Source organism: Neomonachus schauinslandi, chromosome 5 (assembly GCF_002201575.2).
Source record: "Neomonachus schauinslandi chromosome 5, ASM220157v2, whole genome shotgun sequence".
Classification (NCBI taxonomy): domain Eukaryota; kingdom Metazoa; phylum Chordata; class Mammalia; order Carnivora; family Phocidae; genus Neomonachus; species Neomonachus schauinslandi.
In genome coordinates, this window is record NC_058407.1 from 170,308,517 (window position 1) to 170,325,896 (window position 17,380).

Here is a 17,380-nt window from a genome sequence, read left to right on the forward strand (position 1 = left end):
CGCCGCTGCCGCCGCCGCCGCCGCCGCCGCCCGAGGGATGCCGGGAGCTCCCGGAGCCCGCGCCAGCCTTTCGCCTGTCCAGACCCGGCCAATAGAGCGGGGAGTACGGGACCCTCCGCTAGGCCAGGCTAGCCGCCAGCCGAACTCCCGTCTCTCCTCGCGGCCCGGGGTAACCCGCCTCCGCGCGTACGGGGCGGGGAGTTCGCGTCGCGGAGTGCGCCTGCGTGAAGCCGGCAGCGGCGTGCGCGTCAGAGAAGGTCTCTGGGAACGAGACCCTGGTCCGCGGCGTGGTGAGGCGGGCGCGGTGAGGCGGGCGGGGTGACGCGGAGCCGGACTGGGGGTGACTTGGGGCGGGAGTCCGGGCTGCATTTGCTGGGCCGGACTTTTTGAGTGAGTTCCTGTTTGACCTTTACTGGAGCCCCGTTCCCGGGCGGGGACAGGACGGAGGGGCAGCGAGTGTCGCAGCCGGGGTCAGGGCCGGGGACGTCTAGTGAGACGACGGAGGCTCCAAAGGCCAGTGTGGAGGGGGTCGGGCCGGCCAGAGGGCCCCGGGGAGCGTCTGGGGAGGGGCCGGTCCCCCAGAGAGGACAGCGGCAGCGCGTCTCTAATTCAGGGGTTATTAGCTTGGGCAGGTGAATGAACTTGGGTAGAAAGAAAATTGCACCTTTAGTTTTCTCTGTGTGAAATGAGCATTTCCTTCCGTGACTGACGGAGTAGCGTTAACAGGGCCCTAAACTAAGTCGTGATTTCTGATGGAGATGAGTGTAAATGATGGCTGGAGACACAGTATCTGCAGCTAATACAAGCTATCAGGTACACCGATCCCTACTGTGACAGGATGGCAGGATCTTGGTATTAATGCGTCGAAAAAGCACTAGTATAGGAGGAGTTTTTAAAAAACGTCTTGATACCTATTTGGGTATCATTGGGGTTTTTTCTTGCAATGCGGTGCATTTCATTTAATGCATGTAAGCACTTTATCTAATGTGGCTACTTGAAAATGTAAAATTAGACCTCGGAAGTGATTGCAGATTGATTAATAACCGAGGCTCAGGAAGGGGAGTGACTTGCTGTGGGTCTTGGAGCAGTGCAGCCGAATGCAAAGGTGAGACTGGCTGGCTGTGGAGCTGGGCTGCCTGTGAACCCAGGTCTGCGTACCGTATTAGACAGCCTCTCTTGACCAGCACCCTCGTGACACTAGTACAGAGGGCCCTTAGCATTCCCTGTCTGGTGAGGCCTGCCGCTCTAACAGAAATATAACTTGAGCACGTATGTAATTTTACATTTTCTTTTCTTTTTTTTTTTAAAGATTTTATTAATTTATTTGACAGAGAGAGCAGGAGAGGGAGAAGCAGACTTCCCCGTTGAGGAGGGAGCCCGATGCTAGACTCCATCCCAAGACCCTGGGATCATGACCTGAGCGGAAGGCAGATGCTTAACCGACTGAGTCACGCCGGCGCCCCCTGATATTTTTTTATTGAAGAGTTTGAAGTGTGCAGACCAGGATCTTTAGCCTAGCACTGTCCAGTAGAAATATAATGCAAGCACATATATGATTTAAAATTTTTAAGTAGCCACCTTAAATAAAGCTTACAAATCGTGAAAACTAAGTTACATTTTTTTTAGCCCAATATATCCAAAATTATCATTTCGACATGTCAAAAGATTATTGTGTGTAATTTACCTTCTTTTTTTGGTATGAAATCTTTGAAATCTGGTGTGTGATTTGTTCTTAAAGTGTGTCTTCATTTAGACTGGACACATTTTAAGTGGTCAGTAGCCACATGTGGCCAGTGGCTACTATATTGAACAGCACAACTCTGGCCCGTTTATCCTTAAATTTTGCAGAAAAGGCATGCTTGAGTTAACTTCCTTGTGCAGAGGCCCAGAATGCTGTTTTTTTCTAATAATACATTATAATAGCTACAATTTTTAAAGCATCTATTAAATGAGATGTACTAGAAACATCTCACTGAATGTTTATAACCTTGTGGTGAGGTCGGTAGGATCATCCTCATCTTGCAGCTGAAGAAATCTAGGCACAGGAAGGTCAAGGGATGGGCCTGGTCCTAGAGCTCTGGCCGGGACTCAGACTCGGGTCTAACTTCCGTGCCCGGTCTCTTAGATCATGGCTTATAATACCACTAGCTTATGTCTGTTGAGTGCTTACTGTGCCGGCACTGTGCTGCACGCCGTGTATCAGAGGTCTCGTTCAATTGTTGCTATGGTGCTGTGTGGGCGATGGTTCTAGTTAACCCCAGTTCACAGGGCAGGAGACTGAGACCAGAGCGGCGAGTGCCCAGGGACTCATGGGTGGTTCTTTGGCAAAACTGAAATCTGAACCTAGGCGTTCTAATCTCAGCACTCGTGCTTGTCACCACTTCTCTGTCTTCTCTCTGCCTTTTGTGACTACAGACCCAAGTAGTCTTCATTATGTTTCTGACCTGTGCCAGGCCCTGGAGGAGAAAGCCAGACATGGACCTCGCAAGATTGGCCCGGCTTTTCTCTGGACTCCGCCCTGTGGGACTGTCCACCCTCCAGCACCTTGGCCCTCTCGGAGCCAAATGGGCAGGAGGCAGGGAGGGGCCTGCATGGCTGAGGGCTGTGGGGCTGACTCGAGCCTGCAGCAGCTCCCCCTCACAGCTGCCCCTTGGCCAAGGGAACCCGAAGAACATGAGCAGCCTCAGCTCTGACCTGAGCCAGCCTGGCCCCACGGCCGCTCAGGAGGAAGAGGAGAGCTTTGGGACCCTCTCCAACAAGTACTCCTCGAGGAGAATGTTCCGAAAATCGACAGCCCAGTTGTATAACTTACGTCTCAGGGAACAGAATGCTGAAGACGAGGAAAGGGGGCTGGAGCCAGAGATATGGCGGGGCCGGAAAAACACGCCTTACTGGTACTTCTTTCATTGCAAACACCTGATCAAAGAAGGGAAGGTGAGGGAACCTTTGGATTCTGTTGCTCCCGGTTCTACTTCCCTGGAAGCCCAGTATTTTGGAGGGGCCACCTTACCTTCCCCCGATCTCTAAATATTTGGATGCTTAGGGCTCTTCTGTCTTCACTCACCCTGGGTGCTGCATTGGGCAATCCACCAGCCCCCTGGCTTTCACACCACCCCCCCCTCCAATTGCAGTTCTCATGTTCGTATCTCCAGCCCAGCCTTCCCAGTCTGCATATCTAGCTACCTCACCAGCTCCCTTACGCTCACCTACATGGGCCTGAAAGTTTGGTTTCCAGCCTTGTCTTCCCTACACTGTCGTCATCTCACTAAATGGCAATTGCATTGTTGCATCCGCCCAGGCCGGAAGCCTTTGGGCCATCCCTGACTCTTCTCTTTCTCTCACCAGCTGGATCTTCAAAATGTTGCCAATCCTCACACTTCGCACAGCGCTACCCCTGAAAGCCCAGGCCTCGCCTTATCCTCACCGCCTCAGCTATCACGACACTTGTCACTGAGTTCCCTGCCGCCCTCACCACCTCCTTCTCCCACGTCTGCGCGCAGCACAGAGCCACCCTGTTAAAGCAGATTATGTTACTCTTCCTTCCAGGACCCTCAGTGTGTTCGATGACACTGATGTTCATTTTCTTAGGTGTTGATAATGACATTGCATTTATGTTAAAAATCTCTTAGAGGTGTGTGTTGAAGATCTGGGGAATGAAATGATGTAATGTCTAGAAATGTGCTTTAAAAAATTCATTTTGGGGGTGCCGGGGGGGGCTCAGTTGGTGAAGCGTCCAACTCTTGATCTCCGCTCAGGTCTTGATCTCAGGGTCGTGAGTTCAAACCCCACACTGGGCTCCAATTTAGGTGTGGAGCCTACTTAAAAAAAAAAAAAAAAATCAGTTTGGAGCAGGAGTACAGGGTATGGATGAACAAGATTGGCCAAATTTACTAACCATTGTAGTTATACTCTTCTCTTTACTTTTGTGTATATTTGAGCTGTTCCGTAACGAAAAGTTGAGAAATAAAGAGAAGCCAAAGCCCTCAGAATAGCTTATGAAGCCTGCAGGGTCTGCCTTCCACCCCCCCTTACCTCTCTACTCTTATCTCTTCCGCACGGTGCTACTGCCATCCCGGCCTCCTCTCTGCTCCTCCAGCTCCAACTCTCAGGCACACTCCTGCCTCAGGGCCTTTGCACTGGCTGTTTTTCTCAGACAGTGTTGTTCCTTCCCTCACCTCTTTCAGATCATTGTTCTGTCACCTTCTGGGTGAAGCCCTGCTTGGCTGTCATATCTAAAACTGAATCTCCCATCCCCTTCTTCAGGCGCTTCTTGCTTTATTTTTGTTTTAAAACCTAACATCATTTGACACAGTATATATTTTTCTTAGTTATCTCACTCGGCGTATGTCTTTCCACACTAGAAGACACGTTCCGTGAAGGAGTCCCCTCTTGTTCACAGCTGTATCCCCAGCAAATAGACCTTGCCTGGTTAATAGCAGGATTCAGTCATTACTGGTTGAACCACTGGATGAAAAAGAAAATTAAGTTGTAAAGGAGTGAACTGAGGATTTAAAGGGGATGGTGTAAGGAGTAGGTGGGGTAGAGATGACTGTGGGCCACGGGGCTTTGCAGCCAGAGGAAGCCGGTCACTCGGGGCTGCTGTGTTGCGCCATCACAGGAGTGTTGCTATGAACGGCCCCCTGCGATCGTGCAGCACAGTGGCCCTGAGTGTGCAGAACCCGGTCTCCCATTCCCACTTAGACCCAGGGGGCTGGCGCTGCGGATGGGGTCACCCAGGAAGCAAGGGCAGGACGGATCCCGGGATTTGCAGAATGAACATTTTCTGAGGACTTACTGAGGGCCAGGCCCTGGCTCTGCTGTAGGCCCACAAAGAGGCAAAGACATGGATGGCCCTGCTTTCAAGGAGTTCATCGTCTGGCTGGAGGGAAGGCAGCCATGGCAGTGGGCCAAGAGCCTTCATAGGTGGTGGGAGTTCAGTGGGCTTTTCCTCCTGGCCACCACAAAGCTCTCTTGCTCCAGAGCACAGGGACCAAGAGGCTGGTGGCAGAGGCCCAGAGCGGCTGTGTAGCTCCTGGGCAGGCCTGGGAGGGTCCCTCATTCTCAGTCTCCTTCCCTCTGCTGAGGGTCTCTGAGGCCGCCCTGAGCCCCCTCCCGTGTTCCCTCCCAGCTGGCCGAGGCCCTGGACCTGTTTGAGCGGCAGATGCTGAAGGAGGAGCGACTCCAGCCCCTCGAGTGCAACTACACGGTGCTGATTGGGGGCTGCGGGCGGGCTGGATACCTGAAGAAGGCCTTCCGCCTCTACAACGATGTGAGTGGGGGGCCCAGGGCTGGGGGCAGGGGGCGAGGCTCCAGAGAGCCTGGGCTTTAGAGGCGGAGAGAGCCAGGCACGCATGGTGGGATGTCACCTGCGGCCAGACTAACCTCCCAGCCTCTGTTTCATCCTCTGTAAAGTGGAGGTGATCTTGGATGATGACATGAGATGCGCTGGAAGGTCCTCCAGCACCTGCCTTGACTGCGGCAGGGCCCACGTGCCCCCTTCCTTCTCCACCGTTGCCCCAGGTGTGTTCACGTCCCCTCACCCCTACTTACTCCCCACACCGGACACACATGCGCACTTGGCTTCCAAAGCTGGTCCTCTGAAAAGGGCTTTCATTCCTCTTGGAAGATGGTTTCGCTTTATATTCATCCACTTCCTGTGTTGTATTTATTGTTCTCACAGCCAGGAAGCTGTTTCCTCTGTGAGCCGAGAAAGAGCTTTGCCTAGGAGGTTAGTAGGCTCTAGGAGGAGTGATCCCACCCTCTCTCGCCGCCAGAAGCAAGACTTCTTGTCATCTGGGATGTGCCTGCCCAAGGCCGGGTCATCTCTAGCTGGAAGCAAGGGGGAGGAGTTGTGGTTACAAACAATAAAGTGACATATCCTCTAATAGACCTAATGAAATATCATGGTGGGGAATGACGGGAGGCTTCCCTGACCAGCAGAAAAGCGTTCAGGTGCTAAGTGAGGGGTGGCTGGTGCCAGGGGGGTGTTTCCTATGGTTCTTGGTTCACAGTCCGGTAACAGCCCTTCCTCACATGCGCAGGATCCTTAAGTGACTTACAACCTGTCACCTCAGAGAAGTGCAGTTCCCTCTTTCTTGCCTTAAGTTACTCTCCATCAATTTGCTGCTTTTTTTAAATTTTTTATTTTGGAACACTTTCAGGTTTATGGTAAAGCTGCAAAGACAGTAGAAAAAGTTCCCAAATACTTGTCACCCAGCTAATCCCCATATTAGCATCTCACGTAGTGACGGTGCATTTGTCAGAACTAAGAAACCACTGCTGGTACGTGACTGTGGATGAACTCCAGATTTTACTTGGATCTCACCACATTTTTCCACCAAGATACTCTTTCTATTCCTGTATCCAGTCTGGGTTCTCCATTTTGTGACATTTTTGTGGAGTTTCCTTTTTTTCCCCTTGACATTGACAGATTTAGGGAGTATTGGTCAAGGATTTTGTAGAATGTCTCTATATTTATACTTTTCTTTTTTTTTTTTTTTTTAAAGATTTTATTTATTTATCAGAGAGAGAGCACAAGCAAGGGGTGGGCAGAGGGAGAAGCAGACTCCCCGCTGAGCAGAGGCTTAACCAATGGAGCCGCCCAGGAGTCCCTCCATTTGTACTTTCTTGTGACGAGGCTGGGGTTATGGGCTCGGGGAAGGGCTATCACAAAGGTAAAGTGCCCTTTTCCTGTCAGGGGACTTATCAGAGAGGACACGTACCTTGGTCACTTGGCGAAAGTGGTGTTTGCCAGCTTTCTCCATCTCTACTATTTTTCCTTTGCCATTTTCTGTGCATGTCCTTTGCAGCCCTTATTACTGTTGTTGATTACTTATTTGTCTGTTATGTTTCCTCCTGTCCTGGAGTGGAAGCTCGATGAAAACAGGCTGTGTATGTCCTGTAACCACTGGTGGCCAGTGCCCAGCCTGTAGTAAGTCCTCAGGACACATTTGTCGTGTATGTGAGGATGCACACAGCATACATCATCCTCAAAGTCGGGATCATGATCCTCATTTTTCAGATGAGGAAACAGAGGCACAGAGAGATGAAGGGCCATGTCCAAGGTCACCCTGCTTGAGAGCATTGGGGCTGGGATTTGAGCCCCAAATGGCCTGACTCTGAGAACAAGGCTCTTTACACTCTGCAAGCAGCTTGTCACCTGTGCTCGGTCAGATGGCCCTTCTCTGGGAAAGAGCACTGGGTTTACCAGGGGCTTCTCAAACTCCAGCTTGCTCAGTCACCTGGAGGGCTTGATAAGCAGAGTGGCAGCCTCACCCCCGGGTTTGTGACTCTGCAGGGCAGTGGGGGGTGGGGGAGGAGGTCCTGAGATGCTGCAGTGACATGCTCCTGGCTGCTGCTGGTCTGGGGGCCACTCTCCTAGCTGACCCTCACAACAGCCTTTAAAGGTAATGGTATCATCCCCGTTTTTCCGACAAGGAGCTAACTTGCCCACGACCCCTCAGTTAGTAAATGCTGGAGCTGGGGTTTGATTGTCCCCTCCTTCCTTTTCCCAGACCAGCTCCACCACATGGGTCTTAACAGTTAGGGTGACCTGGGAGCATCAGGAGGATCCTGCTATAGGCATCTCGGGCCCAGAGTGGGCTGACGGCCATGGGGAGGATGACTTTTTGCTTGGTGCGTCTGGATGCAGGGTCCATTTTCAGAGCCCTCTGGCCGAGTCAGGGTTTTGGAGGAGGAGGCTCTGACATGTCACTCAGTTCCGCCTTAGCACAGGCCCTGCTAGCGGATCTGTTCAATGCAGGAACAGGGTCCTCTCTAGCTTTCCCTCAGGGTGGATGTCACCTGTGTGTCCAGCTGACCCCAGAGCCACCTCCAGTTGTCTTCCCATCTCCACAGATGAAAAAACGGGACCTGGAGCCCTCAGATGCCACATATACAGCCCTGTTCAACGTCTGCGCCGAGTCCCCCTGGAAGGACTCTGCACTGCAGAGTGCCCTGAAGCTCCGGCAGCAGCTCCAGGCCCGGAACTTCCAGCTCAACTTGAAAACGTACCATGCCCTGCTGAAGATGGCGGCCATGTGTGCAGACCTCAGGATGTGCCTCGATGTGTTCAAGGTGAGGTTGCCCCTTCCTTCCTTCTCCCCACTGCGTGGCCGGTCCCACGTGGCAGATGTGAGGCTGTGGCTCACTGTCCCTCATGGGAGGGTTCAGGGGCTGATGAGGAGTCGGGCTCGGGTTCACCAACTCTCAGAAGCCTCCGTCTGACAGCTAAAGAGGTCCCACCCCTAGGAGGGCGGTGGGCTGCGTGTGCTGTGACTCCGTGTGTGGGACCCCTTGGTGCCGCAGCGGGGGGTGGGGCTTCAGAGCGCCAGGGATGAATCCGTGCTCCCCAGGGAAGGCCTCCTGCTTAGAACAGTGAACAAAAATCCCCGGTTTCCAGGAGGTGCCAGGTTCGAGGGAAGCAGGGGAGTGGGGGCCTGGGAGTGCTGAGCAGGGGTCTGTCTGTGTCAGGGCTTTGGCCCAAAGCCTCTTTTTTCTTTTTTTTTAAAGTGTGCTCCATGCTGGAGCTTGGAGCCCATGTGGGGCTTGAACTCTTGACTCTGAGATCAAGACCTGAGCTGAGATCAAGATCAAATGGGCCACCCAGGTGCCCCCTGTAGCCTCTTATTCCCTGGCTGTAAGGAGGGTTTTTATTCCCAGTTCCAGAGAAGGAGACAGTGAGGGGGTTTAAGCAGGGAGGAGCACGAGCAGGGTGGTGGTTCTGCCCGCTCAGGTTGGGAAGGGAGACAAACATGAGTTAACACCTAAAGGAAGGCTCTAGGTCCCCACGACCAAACCTCAGGAGAACCTCGGCACAGCCTTGGCAGCCTCGTCTTCCCTCAGGCCCATGGGCAGGGCACGCTTGCTCTCTGCTCTTAGGTTTGGTCTCGCTTTTTCCATCGCTGACTGACGCTTTTCCTCACTGCACGTTGTGAGGTCGCGCCTGCCACCCGCAGGACAGACGACCTGATGGGCTGTCCAGGCACCACGTGGTGCAGAGCAGCCTTTGACCAGACCATGGGTTGGCTGCCTTGAGCTGGCCTGCCCTGCAGGAGAGGCAGGATCGTGGGGTCTCAAGCCTGGAGACCTTGAGAGTAACGCAACCCTCCGAAGGGTGCTGTGTGAGAGGCAGGTAGTTGAAGCTTCCAGAAGAGGGCAGTGTGGCTGCTAGGCCCCTGACCTGTGCAGAGATGCCATTGATATTTTATGCAGGTCACTCTAGCTGGTGGGGAAGAGGGACCAGTTAAGAGACAGCTGTGATTGTCCAGGAAGAGGGAGCACAAACTAAAACCTCCCTGAGAGGGGCGCCTGGGTGGCTCAGTCGTTAAGCATCTGCCTTCGGCTCAGGTCATGATCTCAGGGTCCTGGGATTGAGCCCCACATCGGGCTCCCTGCTCAGCGGGGAGCCCGCTTCTCCCTCTCCCTATGCCCCTCCCCCCTGTTCATTCTCTCTCTCAAATAAATAACTAAAATCTTTAAAAAAAAATTGGGATGCCTGGGTGGCTCAGTCGGTTAAGCGTCTGCCTTCGGCTCAGGTCATGATCCCAGGGTCCTGGGATCGAGGTCCGCATCGGGCTCCTTGCTCAGCGGGAAGCCTGCTTCTCCCTCTGCCTGCCACTCCCGCTGCTTGTGCTTTCTCTTTCTCTCTAATAAATAAGTGAAATCTTTAATAAATAAATAAATAAAAATAAAATCTCACTGAGGTGGAAGGTTTGGTGACAGAGGTGGGGATGGGAGAGCGGCAGTGGTGGGGTAGGGTGGGGACAGCCATGCTCACAAGAGGGACAGAGGAAGACAGGCTCGAGGAGGAGCCCCTGAGGGGCCGAGAGGTGGAAGAATGTTTCAAGAAGGCAGTGGCCAACCCTGACAGGCCCGAGGGAGGCCAGGGGTAGCAAGCGCCACGAGCACGTGCTGTGGGCAGGCACCACCCTCTGTGGTGAGGTTGTTCCAGACATCCTCTAGGGGGGTCCTGCCTGTGACCCCGCTCTAGGGATGAGGAGGCTGGGGCCGGGGAGCTTCCTGCCGTGCCCACACTCACAGGTGGCCAGTGGCAAAGCTGGGACTTGAAGCCAGCTCTGTGCAGTTCCAGTGCCTCAAGCACAGGGGCTAAAAGTGGCTGCTGGCGTGGTCTTTGCAGAGGGGCTGCCCAGAAGTGATCGCGCCAGCCAGGGAGAGCAGCCTGGAAGGAGAGGAGGAGGGAGTGCAGAGAGGAGCTGGTTCTGAGCCACCCTCGAGCCACATTCACGTCCCGCCTCTTCAAGGTGCACGGCCCGGGGCCTGCCCCAGGAGTGTCTGCCCTGAGTCAGAGCCTTCGGGCCCCGGCCGGGGCTCTGCCACCAGTTCTCACCACGGCCTCCACTCCCTCCTCCAGGAAATCGTCCAGAAAGGGCATGCAGTCACAGAGGAGACCTTCAGTTACCTGCTCATGGGCTGCATCCAGGACAAGAAGACAGGTTTCCGATACGCCCTGCAGGTCTGTCCCTCACAGCTCTGCCTTCCTGCCTCTCATGCTGTCCCCCTTCTCCTGTGCACCTGTATCGGGCACAAATGATCACATGTGCATTTGAGCTCCTGCGACTGCCCCATGCTGGGTGTTTTTACGTTTGCAATATTTTGGCCTAGGCAAAGCACACTGCTCCCCACCGTTTTACAGATGGCAGGGGGAGGAGGCCCTAGGAGGCCGCATGGCTGCCCTCCAAGTGAGGGCACAGCCAGCCCGCGCTCTTTCACTTGCTGAGTGGCCTTTTGGGCAGCTAGCTCATATCGGCAAAGCTTACAGTCTTGCCCAGAGTGCTTGTTCAGCCCACCTCCCACAGGCCCCCACTCAGCATTTCTGCATGTAGTCCTGAGAGATTCTCACAGACATCAGGGTTGAGATACACTGCTCTGATTCTACCTTAGATCCCCAGAGAGAACCTCCCCCACCCCCAGTCCAGTGGTAGCAATGGTACCACAGGTGGGAATGACCCAGAGCTCACCTAGAGCCCTCCAGCTTAAGGTGGGGCCTACAGACTGGCAGCATCAGCCTCACCTGGGAGCTTGTCAGAAAAGCAGGGTCGGGCGCCTGGGTGGCTCAGTTGGTTGAGCGACTGCCTTCGGCTCAGGTCATGGTCCTGGAGTCCTGGGATCGAGTCCCGCATCGGGCTCCCTGCTCGGCAGGGAGTCTGCTTCTCCCTCTGGCCCTCCCCCCTCTCATGTGCTCTCTCTCATTCTCTCTCTCTCAAATAAATAAATAAAATCTTTAAAAAAAAAAAAAAGAAAAGAAAAGCAGGGTCTCAGCCCCACCGTGGGCCTACTGTGTCCAGATCAGCATATCAGCAAGCTCCCTAGGTGGCTTCTCACCATGGCCTCCCTATGTGGAGGCTGAGCCCCAGGGACCTGGGACAGCCCTGGACCAGATGCTTGCCTTCCCTCTGGAAGCAGTAGCTTTCTAGTGAAAATCAGCCAAGATCTACTTCCTCCCTTTCTTTGTTCTAGATCTGTTCTAGTTAGAAACGGTCTGTAGTGCTAATAGCTGGTTTGTGTTGTGCATTTATTAAACTGCTCAAGCTAGGTACCATCAGCCCCATTTTACGGATAAGGAAAGTGAGTCTCACAGAGGTTAAGTAACTGGCCTAAGGTCTCACAGCTATGAAGCAGAGCTGGGATTTGAACCGAGGTCCATCCCAACTCCTAGAGCCCGAATCCCTGCTAAACCTCAGTTCTGTCAATGCTTCCCCATGGAGGTGTCTGCTGAGACCCTTGCCCTCCTTAAGACCCTCTCAGGTGTGCAGCGGACCTCTTGCAGGCCGTCCCCACCTGGGCCTGAACGGTCCCTGCCTTGTCTGTACACTTATCCCTGATGAGGACAGGAAGTCAGATGTGAGCTCTCGTCCCAGGGAATGTGGCCGTTCTTTGAGCCCGCAGACAAAGAATCCAGTGTGACCAGTGAGCCCTGTGTGGCATTTTAGGAACGGCGTGGTCTGGGTGTCAGAGTGACCCAGACATGACCAGAGCGGTCCTTTGTAGAGAACACACTGAGTGTGCTAGGCGCTGTGCTGTGGGATGAAAATGATCTCATCTCAAGAGGAGACAGGGCTGCCTGGACCCCCAGCTTGGGAGGCGCTCTTCCTGGCTGAGCCCCCTTCCACTGTGCCCGCCCTGTGCTCTCATACTTCCTGGAGGCTGCATGGGACAGGGCACACAGTGGGCACTCGAAGTGCCGCTAAATCCATTTCTTAAGTCAGCCTAGACTCTTCCAGAACCTAGCCTCTGTGATCGTCCCTCCCCAGAGAAGTACAGAGAAGGTGGGCAGAGACCCAGGGCAAAGTCTGTTCCCAGTACAGGGGCCCTGGGAGGAGGCAGAGAGGTGAAAGTGGAGAACAGTTTTGGGGTGAGCTAGAGAGAGGAAAGGAGTAGCGCCCCCGTGAAGTCTCCGCGAGTCCTCAGATTCTTAGGATTCTTAGTTGTCTAGAGCCTGGCATCGGGTTAGGTGCTCTCCAGCTCCTTCCTGGCCCCTTGCACTTGCTGAATGGTTGTTGACTGCTCGCGTCTGCTCACTGACAGCTCTTCTGAGAAGGAGCATGGAGCTGAGCTTGTCTCTGCTGGCAGGTGTGGAGGCAGATGCTGAGTCTGGGGCTCCAGCCGAGCCAGCATGGCTACAACCTGCTCCTGGGGGCAGCTCGAGACTGCGGCTTGGGGGACCCGGAGGTGGCCTCAGCACTGCTCCTGAGGCCCAGGGAGGAGACGGTCACGCTCCAGCCCCTGGCACGTGAGTTTTGGGCAAAGAGGAGAGCCCGGGCCTGGCTGGGCGATGGCATGTCAGTCAGGCTGCACGTGGAGGCCCTGGAGAGGCAGCTGTTTCTGGAACCTTCTCAGGTGCTTGAGGGCCTTCCAGAGCCTCGCAAAGCCAGAGCCCCCAGCAAGGCCCAGCCTGAGGTGGAAACTAAGACGGAGCCTGACCGCATGGTGGCCCTCACTTCCTTGGCCCCAGAACCTTCTCGCTGGGGCCTGGAGGCCAACCTCCTGACCTTGGGAGCAATCCCCCCAGCTGTGGTCTCCTTTGGGACTGTGACCACCCCAGCTGACAGGCTGGCCTTGATGGGGGGCCTGGAGGGCTTCTTGGGTAAGATGGCAGAGCATGGGCTCCGGCCCAACATCAAAACCCTCACGCTGCTGGCTGAGGTGGTGGAGCCCGGGAGTCCCGCAGAGTCCTCACTGCTGACCGTCCTGGACACGTACCAGGTGGAAGCTGACGTGACGTTCTTCAACACACTGATGAGGAAGAAGAGCAAGCTTGGCGATCTGGAGGGGGCGAAGGTGAGGGGCTCGGAGGCGGGCACGAGGTTCAAGGCTGGGGCCCCTCCTTCCCGTTCCCTCTGACCTTCCGACAGCAGGACCTGGCTCCCCTGCAGGGGGCATCACCTGATCCTGAGAGGGGGGGGCAGACTGACTAGAACCTCCATTCTGGGCCTGGGCTTGGGCCAAGCTGAGAATGGAGGGGTGACCGGCCGGCCGCGCTGCCCGTCCCCATTGAGGAGCTCACAGGTGGGTGTAGGCAGACGTCCTCATGCTGCCCGAGGGGCACGTGGCCTAAGAGCCTGGTGGCTGCTGAGTGTCCCCACACTTCGGCCACACCCCCCGACCCACACACACTGATCCAGCCGTCTGTGTTAGATGCTGTTCGAAGAGCTCCCCATCCGTTCCTCTCTTCGCTGACCACACCACAAGGCTTTGCCAGTATGAGGCTTCCCCCGTTGCACAGATGGGGACACTGGAGCCCTTGTGCGATTTGTCCACGTGTCTGTGTGACAGAGCACTGACTCGGGCTCTTGTGGGCATCAAAGGTGACAGGGACGCAGCCTCTGCCTTCAGGCCCTCAGTGCAGAGCACGCCGCCCTCTAGACAAGCTGAACAGGACAGGGTCCCTCCCTGAGCCGGCTGGGCTGCGAGGGCGTCCTCTTCCTCAGCCGCCGGCCCCCCGCAGCCTTAGCTTCACTCCCCACACTGTTGTCGTCCCACCCTGGACTGTGGGGCCAGGGCCCTCGGAGACCACTGGTGCTCACCTGATGTTGAAGGCCTGAGTGCTGGGATGGACGGCCAGCAGAGGAGCAGAGAGGCATGGGAATACGCAGGGCTTCGGGGAGGGGGGCAGGGCGTGGTGGAGACGGGCTGGAAGGCCGGGGCTCCTCGCAGAGCCGCCCAACTCCGGGGAGCTGGGTGCTTGCGAGCCGGCCTGAGACCCTCACCCAGTGTGGTCACAGAGGGAGCGGGGAGGCCTCTGAGCAGAGCTGTACCCCTGAGGTCTCCAGCCAGCCACGGGCTTCAGCTGAGAAGGCTCCTGCCAGGCCTGGTGGGTCACAGCTTACGGTAGTGCCGTCCCCGTCCCCACAGGCGCTGCTGCCGCTCCTGGCAGAAAGGGGCCTCACCCCCAACCTGCAGACCTTCTGTGGCCTGGCCACTGGGTGCCACAGGCCAGCAGACGGTCTGCAGCTGCTTGCGGACATGAAGGTGAGTGGGTCCAGGCCTGGTGGGGGGACCCATGGTGCTAACTTGGGGTGTTCAGGGAGAGAGCTGGGCCCTCCTGAACCCCCAGGCCTCTGCACCCGGACAGCACAGTGTGCATGGGGGCAGGGAGAGTGCGGTCGCTCTAGCTTGAGAGAAAGTGGACCCTGGTGATTTGCTGCAGGAACTGGCTTTGAAAACGTTAGAGTCTTGAAGGTGGTTACAGTGAGATGGGGGGGTGGCAACAGGTCTTGGCCCCAACTCTGGAGGTAAGGGAGGCATGACGAGCAGGGATGTATCCGAATTCCGGGGGCAGGGGTTGCAGTAAACCCGCAACCAGGAGCCGAGGAGGTGGTCTCCTGTGCGTGGTTTACTGCCTGAGGCCATCGATCTCTGAGCGAGCTCTTCAGGCGGGGGAAGGTAGGCTGGGTGGGATGGACCTACAGTGCGGGGCACACGTGCTTTCCTTTGGAGCGGGGCGTACAGCCCATTGTTGGCACCAGGTTCGGACCGTCTTGGCCTGGTGGCTGGTCGGCCTAATGGCCATCTGACACGCACAGTGGGCTGCTTTGTCCCAACGACTGCCATCACCTCGCTGATCGAATGTCTGTGATGTTCCAGAAATCCCACATGACCCCCAACACCCACATCTACAGCACCCTCATCAACGCGGCCCTCAAGAAGCTGGACTACACCTATCTCATTAACATCCTGAAGCACATGAGGTGCAACAGTGTCCCGGTGAACGAGGTGGTCATCCGCCAGCTGGAGTTTGCAGCCCAGTACCCGCCCTCCTTTGATCGGGTGTGTGCGCCAACCTCTCACTCGCCTGTCCTCTCTTTAACCATCCCGCTTCCCCCCCGCCCCAACCCTGGGTCTGGCCTTCGGAACTGGAATTCCCTTGCGTTAAACTGTCAGTGGCTTCCCTTAGGAGAAATCCCAAATTCCTTAAACCACAGCCCATGAGTCCCTGTGGCCCACTTCATCTCTGGCGGCTCTTCCCTGGATTCAGTCAGTCCCACTGGCCTTCTGCCTCCTTCCCTTCTCGGGGTTTTTGTATTCCCTCTGCCTTGAGTAGGCTCCCCCTGTGCTTCCCGTAACTGGCTCCTCACCCTGTGGGTCTCATCGCCGATGGCTCTTTCTCAGGGGTGCCCTGCTGCTCCCTCCTGCCCACCACGTCCAGCCTGTTGCTTGTCACTGTGTTTCACAACCTGTGATTACGCCTGCACAGGTGACTGTCACCTTCACAAAACCATAAGCCCCGCTCACCTGGCTCCCCGGTACCTGCCCATTGCCTGGTGCCCGATACAGACTGTTGTTTGTCCAGTGAACGGGGATGGCAGCCGGGCCGCGACAGAATCTGCTTTGTAATGTCCACTTCTCTCCCTGCTGTACTGAGGATAGCAGGTTGTGGGGGTTCGGATTTAGGGCCCACAGGAGTCAGACCCCATGTTGAGTGCCTCCAGAGCAGTTGTGGCCTGGAGGAGCACCATCCCAGTGGGGAGGGAGGGAGACGGGCAGGGACACAACCAGGCATGGGGTCAGGGACCGCTGTGCAGGCGCAACACTTGAGGGCCATTTTGAGGGCTCAGTAAGAATCCGGGAGACAGCAGTAGAGCGTATGCCAGGCAGAGGGCATAACTGGGCATCTGTGGACAGTTGGCTGTTAGTCTTGTCTGATTCTCCAGAGTTCTTTGTGTTCTGGATACTCCTCTCTTGTCCCATGTTGCAGGTATCTTCCAGGTAGTGAATTTGTCTCTTTACTCCGTGGTGTACAGTCCTCAAGGGATCTTTTCAGGTTCAGTCCAGATACCAGACTACTACAGGCCTGGATCTTACTGGATTAAATCACATTCCTAGTCCCTTACGACCGTGACTTATTCTGTCTGTGCCTGTCAAGATTTGTTTTCTGTACTTTCAGGCTGGATTAGGTACCTACAAGTTTGGAATTGTTAAATCTTTGGAAGCCAGCTGTGTGTCATTGTTACCTTCGAATATGTATTTTTGGCTGGTTTTTTTCCTACATTATTTCTTTACCAGCTTTCTTTTGGCATCTGCCGGGCGCATCTTGTTTCCTCCCTTTCCTTCCCCTTCTCCAGAGACACTGCAGCAGTGCTGAGAGGACACAGGGGAGGCTCTCAGGCTGTGGGGGCAGAGGTAGCACCCAGGGATTCTAGCTTGGGGGGCGGGGGGGGCTGTCCCTGGGTGTAACACAGCAGCACAGACTTCGAGGGACTGTTAGCAGATGGGAAGCTGGCCTGCCCCACAGCAGCTGTTTCTTGACAGTAAGCAACTCGAGTATCGAACAGTTTTCCTGCCCTCTTCCCTTAAGCACCTAGAAGCAAGAACAGCTTCCCTGAGGCCTGAGCCAGCGGCCATGGTCTGGCATGAGCTGTGTGTAGCGTGCGGTGACTAACGGCTCCTCTGACGCCGTGTTTTTCCACTTACAGTACAAAGAGAAAAACACCTACTTGGAGAAGATCGATGGCTTCCGAGCTTATTACAAGCAGTGGCTGAAAGTGATGCCAGCGGAGGAAACCCCCCACCCGTGGCAGAAGTTCCGGACCAAGCACCAGGGGGACCGAGACCCCATCACAGAGGCGGATGTGGACGGAGGCCTCGGAGGCAGGTGATGGGAGGCGCTGGGGGCCGCGAGCAGAGCTGGGACAAAGGGCAGTATTTACAGAGCTCTGCAGGAGGCCAGGGGCCACTCCGCATCGGGCCTGTGCATGTGCTCGTGTGGCCTCAAGCCCGAGGAAGGGTCCGACCCAGAGTGAGGGAAGTAGCGTTTTGCAGGCATTGGTATGAGGACAAACACTGGGTCCAGGGTGCCTGACAAGTTCGTGGCAGGTCCAGGAGCAGCCTGACCCACCTTGGCACACCATCTCTGGTCATC

At 55.6% G+C, this 17,380-nt stretch overlaps 1 protein-coding gene across 1 annotated transcript; it reads left to right on the forward strand.

The window, feature by feature from the left end:
* Window positions 1-279: 279 nt before the first annotated feature.
* Window positions 280-17,341, forward strand: PTCD1 (pentatricopeptide repeat domain 1). Its single transcript, XM_044915718.1, has 9 exons — window positions 280-290; window positions 2,416-2,934; window positions 5,129-5,269; window positions 7,858-8,076; window positions 10,373-10,474; window positions 12,592-13,299; window positions 14,374-14,490; window positions 15,106-15,288; window positions 16,935-17,341. Exons 2-9 carry the CDS (start codon window positions 2,434-2,436, stop codon window positions 17,115-17,117), a joined length of 2,154 nt encoding a protein of 717 aa, XP_044771653.1. The 5' UTR covers window positions 280-290; window positions 2,416-2,433; the 3' UTR covers window positions 17,118-17,341.
* The last annotated feature ends 39 nt before the right edge of the window (window positions 17,342-17,380 follow it).